Source organism: Thalassophryne amazonica, chromosome 2 (assembly GCF_902500255.1).
Source record: "Thalassophryne amazonica chromosome 2, fThaAma1.1, whole genome shotgun sequence".
NCBI classification, from domain to species: Eukaryota; Metazoa; Chordata; class Actinopteri; order Batrachoidiformes; family Batrachoididae; genus Thalassophryne; species Thalassophryne amazonica.
Genome location: NC_047104.1, coordinates 142,974,215 through 142,987,376, shown reverse-complemented (window position 1 = coordinate 142,987,376; position 13,162 = coordinate 142,974,215). Strand labels below are relative to the sequence as shown.

Sequence of the window (13,162 nt, the reverse complement as noted above, 5' to 3'; positions counted from 1 at the left end):
GGTGACAAACATCTTTTTACTAACTACAGGCCTATGTCTTTATTGTCAAAATTTTCTAAGATACTGAAAAAACTTTACAGTAACAAACTGGATAGATTTATTGAACTACACAACCTGCAGTCAGTATGGGTTCAGAGAGAAAAGGTCCACTGCTTTGGCTTTGTGCAAATACAGTTAAATATACTTGGGGTAAATATTGATTATGTCAAGGAAAATAAGTTGTTAGGTGTGATTAGTGATGATAGAATTAACTGGAAAGTGTATATTCAACATATCCAAAAGAAAGTTTCTAAAAGTAATGCAGTATTAAATAAGGCAAAGTACATTCTAGATGGTAAATCACTACATACTCTGTATTGTGCATTGACTGCACCTTACTTGACTTACTGTGCTGACTTTTAGGGTAATAACTATAAAACTACATTACAATCATTATTCATCCTTCAAAAAAGAGCATTAACAATAATTCACAATTCAGGGTTTCGGGATCATACCAATCCCTTGTTTATTAAATCAAAGATATTAAAACTTTAGACTGTTCAGTTAATGCATAAAGCAAACAATAAACAATTACTTTTCAGAATTCAAGAATATTAGGCAGAGGGAAGGAATGTATAATTTAAGGGGTTCGTATTATTTTAAAATTGCTGGAACTGGGATGACTAGGAGGTGCTTCTGTGTCTCCATTTGTGGCCCCCCAAAATGGAATAATTTACCAGAGAAATGTCCAGATATCCAGATAGCAACCGGTTCAAATATTTATACAAAGAAAGAAATGGTATTTTCTAGATATGTGTTAGATGAATGTGGTTGAGTTGTGTTATATGTAGATGCTGTTATACTGGAACGTTAGTTTGTTTATTTATTTATTTTTTTAAAAGTTTGTTTTGGAAGCTGTCTGGAGAAGTATTTGACTTCTTTTATCTGTAGCTATGTGCTGCTATTGTTCAGATTGTGTTGGATATAAATGTCTGTGATCAGGCAAATATCCCTGGTTTGATTTGACTTTATACAGGGGTGTAGGCATTGATAAGCGCTGCTTCTGCCTACGCTTTAGGCACTATGTATTTTGTTTATTTTCTTATATTTCTTTTCACCTTTGACTATTCTGTTATGAGTTTGGTTGTTTGTACATGAGTGAATTTATGTTATGCATGGGTGTCTAATAAATTCATATTCAAAATTCCTTGAAGGCAGGCTCCCTATAGAATCCCATTGTTTTGATTTCTGGTGCTAGTTTCTCCATTCATACCAACTGTACTCTTTGGTATTTTAAGCCAAAGATGGTGTGGTCTTGATCTTTTCAGCTAACTTTTAAAACATTTCATTCTACAGAAAGTAAGTACTATGGTGATGAATGATCTCCTCCTTGGGATGGATTGAGATCCCATCACAGTGCTGCTGTTGCTCGATGGTAGTGCATTGATTTGATTGATCACCATATATTGTTGGATAGGCTTGAAAACCACTTTACTATTACTGGTTGGGTTCCATCATGGTTAACGTCATACTTATTTAACCAATACCAATGTGTTTTGTAGAACAGCGTCACCTCAAAACTCTTTCTGGGTACCACAGGGTTCTATATTGGAGCCATTGCTGTTCTCTCTCTACATAACACTGCTTAGACAGATAATGCGAAACTATTTAATTGTCTTGTTCTGTCAATAGTGGATACAGAAACACTTTGTGCAATCTCAAATTGATTATTGTATTGTTTTGTTTTCTGGCTTGCCACATACAAGCATTAGGCGCCTTCAGTTGCACTTGTACAAAAGCAGCATTTGGGGAGCTGATGGTCTAGTGGTTAAGCATTGGGCTTGAAACCAAAGGATCCTTGGTTCAAATCCCAGACTGACCCGAAAATAAATAAGTGCCCTTGGGCAAGATCCTCAATCCCCTAATTTCTCCTGGTGTGTAGTGAGCACCTTGCATGGCAGCACCCTGACATCAGGGTGAATGTGAGGCATTATTGTAAAGCGTTTCGAGCGTCTGATGCAGAAGGAAAAGCGCTATATAAATGCAGTCAGTTTTTCAGTTGGTTCAGAATTCTGCAGCAAGAGTTTTGGCTCTGAGAAGAAGAGCCACAACTCAGACTTTCAGGAGAGGCGTATGAGTAAAAAGGCAGAGTCTGTAATTCAGGCAAGGGTTCATTATACAGGTAAGTAGTCCACGGAGCAAATGTAACAGGCAGGGGTGAGACAAAAGACAAAAAACCCTGGTCAAAAACGAGCAGGGTTCAGTATACAAGCATACTGGGTTTTCAGGGCTGAGGCAAAAGGCAGAAAGCAGAGCAGGGTCAAAACACAGCTAGGTAACAACAGGACTGTGACAGAGAGCTGGTGGGTGAACGAGTTCAATAAACATGCAAGGAAGGAATGAACAGCAGCAGCTTAAATAAGGAAGGTGGTGATTGGATAATGAGACGCATGTGTAGGGGAAGGATCTGGAAAGGTGGCATGGCAGAAAGATGAGGATGAGGACAGAACAGGTGCAAGAGTGTTAGGGAAGGAGAACACAAAGCAGACAGAACTCAAGTGCTGAATGATACAAAGATACCAAAGCAAGTGCAAGATAGTGACATGATGTAACAAACAAAGATAAATCAAAAACCAAAGACAGACTGCAATACTAACATGACAAGAACTGTACAAAGAAACAACTATAAAAACTGAAAAGGAAACAACCAGTAAATAAACGCTAAGATAAAACAAGTTTTGGAACTCACTAGTGGCAAAAATAAATAACAGATAATTCAACTTATGATAAGAACAGAACAAACAAATTATTACAACCAATGACAACACAGGCTGGCAGGACAAAATTAGACAGGGCTGAAAAATGACTAGAGTAATAAAAGTAATAAAACAAAGTGGCAGAGCAAACTAAAAGCAACATGGAGGGTAAATGAAAAACAGAAACCAAAATCTGAGACCAGTGATAACAGATAATGCAGTAAATGACTGAACAGAGAATACAATAAGAACCAAAACCAGGGACCAAAGAATAATACACAAAAAGGGATGATCAGAACCAAACTAGAATGAGAATAAACAAGTGACAAAAATAAAACAACTAATAATTCAAGACTGGGGCAGACAGATGGAAAAGAAAAGGGGACAAATGAAAACTGGAACACAAACTGAAACACAAACCTTTGAGTCTGGTCTGCTTGAGGTTTCTTCCTCAGAGGGAGTTTTTCTTTACCACTGTTGCTCTGGGGGTTGGTAAGGTTAGACCGTACCTGTGTGAAGCGCCTTGAGGCAACTCTGTTGTGATTTGGTGCTATATAAAGGAAATAAATTGAATTGAAATTGAATTGAATTGAAATTGAATTGAAACAGGGCCCAAAACCTGATGACCACAATATTCCCACGTTATTCTTTCTTCACCAGTTTTCTCTTTATGTGTAGTCTGATTTTAACGTATTGTTATTATTAATATATAAAATTCTTCATGGACCAGTGCACTTGTGATCGAAGCGCTCATACCCTACAAACCAGTTCGTACTGTGCATTCTCTGGATCACGGATTGCCGTGTTGGTCGAGGCTGAAGAAGAAATCAGCGGGCCAAAGAGCCTTTCCTTTTCATGCACCCTTTGCCCATCAAGATCATCTGATTCTGGGGACTCATTAGAGTGCAGGTTATTTGTTACATCCACTCACTAAACCAGCTGATTCTAATAGGTTCTACTCTTCAGGCAGGTAGACGAGCTAATCAGTGAAATCACCTGTTTTCAGTGCACACTTGACCGACCCGGACTAACTTGGGGGATTAAGGACCTTGCCTAATGGCCCATTTTGTTTTTTTTTTAAGTCCCCCGCTTTAAAAACTTCACCATCACCTCCCTGTTTATTGGTTGCTAGCTGCATTGTTTGTGTTATGTATTGTATGTGTCTGTGTTTGACTAATCTCTGTAGTTTGTATTGTTTATGTTAATTATCCTGAAGGGGGTTTATGTCATGGCGATTTCCTTCCGTCTGTCTGTCTGTCCGTCCATTTGTCCCAAAAAGAGTATAATGTTCTGAAATCACTCATCTCCCACTTTTAGGAGGAATTTCATGAAACTTGGTACAAGTCTTGTTATAGATTGGTAATATGCATATTATCATATTGTTTGAGTTGGACCCATTTTACCAGAGTTATTGCCCTTGATTAACAAATCTAGACTCCGTCAGATTCATGAGTGGTGGCACCTGCATTCTGAAATCAACTCCTCTCACATTTTAGGAGTAATTTTGTGAAAACTTGGTCCAATTCTTTGTTATAAGTTGATAATGTCCACATTATAATATTTTGCAAGATTGACACATTTTGGCAGAGTTATGGCCCTTGATTAATAAACCTAGATGCTGCCAGTTTCATGAGTTGGTGTCTGCATTCTGAAATCAACTATCACAAACCTTGAACTGTTATCAGAATGTAGCAAGCACTTGTACCAAAGCAGCATTTGCCAGCAGCGGAAATTGTGCTCTCAGTGCGCAAGTGGCCACCCAACCAAGCCCGGTATGCCATTATTGGAGCTCAATCTCTACCTATTATGACAAGGCATGAATCAACTGGTTTTGCTCTCACAATTTTATATAGACAATGCATTCATGTTATTTTAGCTTCTCAAATTTCTTTAGGAGTGATTTTATCTTAATAAAGACAGTAGCATAGTGATGTCAAAGGGTTATTTGACAACTGTAATGATACTAGTAAGTTCTTTTGGCTTTTCCCTGTTTCACTCTGGGTCACCACAGCAGATCAGTTATGAATCTGCCTGTTTATTTTGCACAAGTTTTACACCGGAAGCCCTTCCTGATGCAAGTCCACATTACATTGAGAGTGGGGAGGGGTGGGTTTGAACAGGAAATCTTCTGCTCTGGAAACAAGCGCACTATCTGCTTGTCAACCACGTTGACCCCCTTGTTGACCACGCTGATGTGCTTGTCAACCACAATGACCTGCTTGTCGATCACGCTGCTCCATTCATTCACATTCACTTGAGAAACTACATGAGGGCGAAGGCTGGTGTCATCCACTCTGTCATCCCCATCAGGCCGCAGCAATACACAACTAATACTTAATTTGATCACATTTACTTCTTTAGTTATTTATAATGTTACATTTTTGCGGAAATTTATTATTTTGTAAAGTTTTAGAGAGAATTAATTTGCATAAAATATTCTGTATTAGTCTCATATTTTTTAATTGTCTATTTGCCTTCTTTTGTTATTCATCTTCCACATTTTTTTCTCCCCAGGTGGTAGCGTACCATTTTTGTCAGGCTGATAATACTTACACCTGTCTAGTACCAGAGTTTGTTCATAGTGTCGCCGCCCTGCTGGCCAGAGCACCACAGCTCACCCCCTACAGGGAACTACTGGTACAAGAACCTCACTTGCAAAACACACTTAGTCTTCGATCATGTGTGCAAGACCCCTTCGCTGCCTTCCGCAAAGGTGTCCTCGAGCCCATCACTAACCTCCGCAAAGGTAATAAGGTGTAAATACACATTGTCTCACACACTTGAAGACAAATGTGATATGCAATTTTAAAGACCTTTAAAAGTTTAAAATATCAATTTTAAATTGGAAACTGTCTCCTTCCCTTGTGTTGCAATTACTGAGTGTATTGCCATTTCCTGTGTGAAATATCTCATTAATGGCTCTGTGATGGGCCCATAGATTAGTTTTGCCAGTTAATGTCTAATTTGAAACATCAAAGAGTGTGTAACAGATCTAAGGTCATTTACATAGAGGAACAATGAGTGTTATTTTTGCCCCAGTGAATCATCATCACCCTACAGGATTTCAAGGTCACACAAAATGCTCTGGAGGGACTGTGAATGTTACAGGAATCTTAGGCAGCTCAGTATCTCATGATATAGTCAGTCAGCCGGATTGATGTGTTATTATTGCTGGGCCTTCCACGGTCTGAGAGCTGGAGTGTTTAGTCTGCTCCATATCTATTAAGCAGCTTGGAAAAAAATGGAGAGCCCTTGTGTCTGGGCATGAGAGTCCTCACAGACGTGCAGAGGTGCATTGACAACTTAGGTGATGTGAAATATGATGGCTATGCTTCTGCTGTGGCCTGTATTTCTAGCCAATAAACACCAGAGGCCAGTGGCCTCTTTAATCAGAATATATTCAATATCGCATTTGTCAACTTTTCTCAACACCAAATACACAGGTGTGTCTAACAAAACCACATATTAGTTCAATGCTGCACTTGAACAGTTATTAAATCACATATTCAAAGATATCAAAGTTTTAAATACATTTTTGTGTTTTGTTGGTTAAACCTATAGAGATTAAAATGACTAGAGGGGACACTGGCATTCATTTGAAGCAGTCAGTTGCGATAACTTGGGTCGCCATCTTGGAAGAAGGAATGAATGATGTCACACAATGTTGACAAAGCACGCTTACTGCTTACACCACAAACATTTGCAAAGGAGGACAGCCAGCAATCCAGTCTATGAAAAATTGTTGATATTTATTATGTGTAGCTCTTTCTGTACTAAAAGAACACAATTTTAAGTTCTTTTAAACACTTTTATGGCCTAGTTCAAAAATAATGAAGCCAAAGTATGACATAACCATCAAAGTTTAAAAGTGGCTCTTTTTTGTGAAACGTTATCATTTTAGGTATGGTTATATATCAGAGTTTCAATATTTCTATTAGTCTCGGTTCAGTCATTGCTAGAAATGATCAGTGCATATATACTTGTACTATAATGTGCTAGAGTGTAACGCTTGCCACAACAGTTGGAGGTATCTTCTTTAGTCTGCAGAAGCCTGAAACAAAGAAATTCTGTCCATTAGTTCCTGGTATTATTGAACAAGTAATATAATTATTCTATTGAAGCAGAGTAGGAGATATAGCTAAGGTTTTGACACAAATAAATCAAGGACTTATTCTCAGCGTTACGCTTGTGAAAGTTTTACCTTGCTTTAGAAACGTGATGTTTTTTTCTAGGAAATGACATTTCTACCTTTACAAAAATGTATTACTGTGTGTTAGTATGAAGCACAAACTGACAAAATACAAAGTTATTTCTTTAACATTCAACTTTAAATGATAATGCTAAATATCAATGTCACACAAAATTGATGAAAAAAGTGCTATTTTGGGGGTAAATTTCGTGCATATCTCTATTTTCCATGAAATTTTCAGTACCTGTCAAAGAGACTATAGGCAACTCAGATAAATCTGGATGGTGCTAAATAAAATATAATGGCTTGTTCATGACAAATGCAATGCAAATCAGCAGTTAGGCTTCATTATTTTTGAACTAGGCCTTATTAGAGGTGGCCTTTTTTGTTTGTTTCTTTGTTAGTTTGGTCTTTTGCTCAGTTTGTTTTGTTGTAGTGTATTTTTTCTTTCTTTTTTTTGTTTGTTTGTTTGATTGTTTTTTGCAGCCTGAGCATGGACTGCAATGGGTCCACGATGGAAATAATTCACAATTTTGTGGCTTTCTTGTGCTCTGTGCTAAGATGTTTTTAAATTACTGTACGAGGTCTGTTAGAAAAGTATCCGACCTTTTTATTTTTTGCAAAAGCCTGATGGATTTGAATCACGTTGCTTGCATGAGCCAACCTTGAACCTTCATGCGCATGCGTGATTTTTTTCACGCCTGTCGATTGCGTCATTTGTTGGCAAGCAGCCTTTGTGTGAGGCCATGTGTAGTGCTCTCGGCGGATTTTCATTGCAAGGAAAATGGCAGAACAACTGGAGCAGCGCTACTGCATCAAATTTTGCCAGAAACTGGGCAACTGCCAGGTGGAAACCATTCGGAAGATTCAGACGGCTTTCGGTGATGATGCTATGGGCATCACACAGATTAAGGAGTGGTACAACCGGTTTAAAGAGGTCCGCACAACGGTGGAGAGCGTGCCGCGCTCCGGTCGGCCATCAACATGCTGAAATGACCAGATCATTTCCAAAGTACACGCTGTGGTGATGCGGGACCGTCGTGTGACTATCCGAGAAATTGCGGAAGAGGTGGACATCAGCACTTTCGGTACATTCCACTGTTACGGAAGATTTTGCCATGAAAAGAGTGACGGCGAAATTCGTGCCGAAGCTGCTGACGGCGGAGCAAAAGCACCTCCGTGTTGAAGTCTCTCAGGACATGCTGGACTCTGAAAAATGATGTCCACCTCTTCCACAATTTCTCGGATAGTCACACGACTGAAAAGCCACCGAAAGCCGTCTGAATCTTCCGAATGGTTTCCACCTGGCTGTCACCCAGTTTCTGGCAAAATTTGATGCAGAAGCGCTGCTCCAGTCATTCAGTCATTTTCCTTGCAATGAAAATCCGCCGAGAGCACTACACATGTCCTCACACAAAGGCTGCTTGCCAGCAAATGACGCAATCGACAGGCGTGAAAAAAATCACGCATGCGCATGAAGGTTCAAGGTTGGCTCATGCAAGCACACGTGATTCAAATCCATCAGGTTTTTGCAAAAAATAAAAAGGTTGGATACTTTTCTAACAGACCTCGTATTATAATGTGTGTGTGTGTGTGTGTGTGTGTGTGTGTGTGTATGTATGTGTCTTCTTGGCAAAATAAAATTGGAGACTGCCTAGTCGCCACATCGAGGGCTTTTAAATTGATCTTAACCATGGACAGTGGATGTTTCCATTGGGGGAGCCAGTGCAACATTTTACATTTTATTTCATCACAGATGCGTGCCGCAGCCCTAAAAAGAACCATGGAACTAATACATGAATTCAGTAAGCGCAATCCACACATTGTGCAAAGGTAACAAACACCACCTCAAGGAGAGGAGCAAGGAGGAGTCAAGCCACAGCAAATCATTTTTCATGTACATTTTTTTAAATCATTTTTTTATTTAACCAATTTTTCAAAAAAAGTAGTAACACATACTCAGAACACAGGAAATAACAAAAACAAAAGCATACTGGGGGAGAATTTCACAGTCAAATATTTTAAGTCTGTTATGGCTGGAATTTAGTCTTGAATGCACTCTATTTCTGCCATTTTTAAGTCCTCTGATTCTCAAGTTAATCTTTCTATAGTATATATTTCCTCGACAATATCCAGCCATTGTCTTGTCGTTGGAGTGTCGCTTTTCAGCCACTTCCTTGTCAAGGCCTTTTTAGTAACGCTTGACAGAATTTTGAAAAGGTATGTGTCTTTCTTTTTAATTATTTCACCGTGTTATAAGTCCCAGATAAACAGTCCGTGGATCCCTAGGTATTTTACAATTTAAAATTTCTTTCTTCAGTTGTATTGCCTTGTTCCAAAACGTTTGTATTTTTGCACATGACCAAAAGATATGGGAGTGATTGGTGTTCTCATGCCCACATCCTCTCCGACATTTCTGCTGTTGTTGTAATTGTTTGGTCTTTGTATGTGGGGTAATAAAAAATGTATTGAGATTTTTCCATCCGAATTCTCGCCATCTTCTTGAGCTAGTTGTGGATTGTTATGTGTTGCACATGGAAAGTGAATCACTCCCAGACAATGACAAATTGAGTTAACGTTCTCATTTTGATTTTACATATATGGAGTTCAACCCATTGCCCCTTTGAAGACAGTTATACAATTTTGATACAATCTTAATGTGAGTTCTTTTATATGCATCTGTCAAAAATAAAATCATGTCATTAATCTTCACTGATAAGTGCTTGTGTACTTCTTTTTCATAAAACTGTCGTAGCTGTAGGTGCCGGAACAAATCTCTGTTTTCAAGTTTAAACTCTTGTTTGAGTTTATCAAAGGTCTTTTCATGTACATTTTAACTATCTTAATATTTTGTATTTATTTAATACTTTCTGTACTGGCGAATAAACTGTATGATAAATGCAAACTAGCATTTCATTTCAAATGTTAATTTAATTATTATTATTTAATTATTATTATTATTATCTTGATCTAGACATGATCTTTGCAGACTAAAATGTTTTGGGAACCTCCATGTTTACACTACAGCATATGAAAATTTTACCTCTCTAGGTCCTTTTCAGGGAGTTAGAGCCCAAAGAAAGCCAACCACTCTTACTTTGAACATTACTACTGGTTCCTCAGGTGGAAACATGCATATTGCATCCACAAGTCAAATGTTACTTCTTGATTACAACACTAGTCCCTGTTGTGGAGAAGCACCTGCAGCTGATGACTCATTAATAACAACAATCCTTTCTACCCATGAGACAAATGCCTTGTCTATTGTGCACCTTGTACGACACCCCCCTCAGAAATTTGCAGAGAATGTAGAGCTTAGTGTGGAGTTTTTGTACATGGACACATTTGACAAATAAGGTACGTAGATCTGAGGTTCCTTAGATTCATTCTTACAAAGGATTACAGCATGGCTGTGTTGTTACTTTTATGATGTGAGTTTGTTGGGCGTCTCAGGTATCAATGACCAAGACTATGATGGAATGGTCATGGGTGAATTGATGTAAAAAGGTGGACATTGGGGTTCAAGCTAATATCTACACAGTGGGGGTTGTGCCATCTCCACATCCATCCTTTAACAGTTAACCTCAATTTGTCTCTTGTCCACAGAGAGGAGGCTACCTGAAGAAGACTACATCATATTGGTCGACAGTCTAAATGAAGCAGAATTCCATAAACCGGACTATGGTGACACAGTTGCCACCTTTATAACAAAGATTATCTCGAAATTTCCCCAATGGCTCAAGATGGTGGTCACTGTCAGGACAGGCCTGCTGGTAAGTGATGTTAAGCATAACTGTTTTAAGTCTCACGTCTCTTCACTTTGACCAAATCACAGACGCATTTCTGTCACTCATTTCTTTTGGTCTCATGCACTGTGGTGAGATTAGATGTGCATTAGCTGCCATGGTTACAGACTTTGTGGTGTTTGGCTCTGTAGCAGAAGCTAGTCTGTTGTTTCCTCAAACTGCGTGGTAATCTCACCAAACAGCCACACATCTGTCTCATGCCAAAGCCAAGTTTCCAAATGCTACATGCATTATGCCCAGAATGGATGGTATTACTTCTGAGAGTCTTAGAGCCAGTAAGCTGGTAGTATCACTGGGTTAATGTTTTAGAATAAACAAAACATTTGCTGTTATTGTTTTTATGATCCATTTGAAGTTGGCACACATGAAACTGTTTTCATTTAAAGATGAAAAAGAAAGATATTAGCCCACCCTCCTTGTACCCTCCTTCGTGACTGGATCATTTTTCTTCATTTCCCATTACTCACCAATTCACTGTCAGTGCTGACACTTGTAAGACGACCTGGACATTTCATAAATTGTGGAATATTGTGAAATGGAGCACAGTCTGTGAGCACAAGTAATTTGCTTGTTGTGGAACCAAAATGTAATTTTTGGGTAACGAGGAAGTGAGCTGCAGTAACATGGATTTTTTTCATCCATCATCGCTGGCTTTAGCCCGTCTTGAGCAGTTGCGGATGGCAAGTGAGGTGATGAATTGTGAATGTGAGAGGTGCCTGTGAGCAATGCTGGAGCTGGAGTCATTGTCACACTATTTACTGTACTGAGTCCAATGGCTCTGTGTGAGTCAGATGCAACACCATGGTAGGAATGGATTTTGATTATGGTTCTTTTAATTTTTTTCTTACAAAAGACACGGGGCTCTGAGTTCTGTCAATATCAAGGTGTTTGTGCCTACTGCCTCTCTCTGTGATAACTGCTTTCAAAATAAGTACCAATAACAAATCTGTTTTCTTCTGCCCTAAAACTAAACTGTGGAATCTGAATCATCTCTAATCAACAAGTGATTTGGGTCAAAATTGTTTGTAAGCTCAAATAATTCTGGCTTGGGGCTAGTTGGAGCTGGTGGGTAAAATCACATAGCCTTGTGAAATTATCTTCTGTTATTTAATTTTAACGAAATAATAATACAATAACATGCTTTTGGAGGGCGGTATGCATTTTCAGAGGCCCGATGTTCATTTCCCGGGTCACCCAAAATGACCGATATTCGCCCGAGTTAGACAAGGGCAAATATCGGTCATTTTGGGCGACTGGGCATGAACGGAGGGACTCAGAAAATGCATACCGCACAACAACAGTGTGTTATTTGCATTATTATCACTTTACTGAGATACACAACACGTGGCGTAACAGTATGCAGGTCGCATTCAATATTGCGCTGCGCGAGCCAGTCACGGAACTTGCGCATTCCAGACTCGGTGGATTTTGTCATGCTAGCTGGTACCACGCTGCTCTCCAAATTCGCCAGTGCGACCTCGTCAAGCTGGCTGCTTTGGCTGCTGTTCTTTGTTGGACTGTCCATGAGAAAATCATCCGTATTGGGAGCAACACGCACTTCTCGCCTTTTTATCTTTTCCTCTGTGGACAGTTCTTGGGCTGTGCACGCTATGACATCATTTGTTTATGCACAGCGGGCAGGTATGCCGATACTCGTTCGCTACTGCGGGCGGGTATAGCCAGGTAGCTTCGACGTAAATCTACGCTACCGGCCTAGCAGCGTCTCGGTAAAGTGATAATAATAACCAATAGCATATCACATCACTGTTCTGCAACATATAATAATAATGATAATAATAATAATAATAATAATAACCTTTATTTAACCAGGTAGCATTCCATTGAGATCGAAACCTCTTTTACAAGGATGACCAGGCCAAGAAAGGCAGCAACACATTCTATTTTCAGGAATTAGCATATAAAAAGTGTACTTGTTGTTTGTCCTATTCCATGTAACCTGCAAGCAAAACAGTCAAGGCCCTATCATTTATTATCATGCTTAATTTTCAGTTTTTTGGGATTAATATTAAAAATGTAAAAATTATTAAGTGTTGTACCTAAATTGTTTCTTTTTTCTATTCTACTGTAATAATTCTCAATTTTGGTCTTTCTCTTCACTCGGCCTCAGCTGCAGTTCTGTTTAGAATTTCCCAAATTTTTGTCAAGTGACAATTTTAATTTATTTTCATGTATATAGCGCCAAATCACAACAAAGTTGCCTCAAGGTGCTTCACACAAGTAAGGTCTAACGTTACTAACCGCCAGAGCAAGCACACAGGTGACAGTGAGTGGTAAGGAAAAACTCCCTCTGATTTTGAGGAAGAAACCTCAAGCAGACCAGACTCAAAGGGGTGACTCTCTGCTTGGGCCATGCTACCTACCTGGCACCTAGCAGCTAACTTAGAAGTGGTGCGGACTAGGGGAATACTATT

At 39.1% G+C, this 13,162-nt stretch overlaps 1 protein-coding gene across 1 annotated transcript in view; it reads left to right on the top strand.

The window, feature by feature from the left end:
- LOC117532145 (protein TANC1-like) overlaps positions 1–13,162 on the top strand; it is a 177,603-nt gene that overhangs the window by 114,039 nt on the left and 50,402 nt on the right. Inside the window, 2 exon segments of the mRNA XM_034195439.1 lie at positions 5,250–5,481; positions 10,531–10,697. Coding sequence (XP_034051330.1) covers positions 5,250–5,481; positions 10,531–10,697 — 399 coding nt within the window.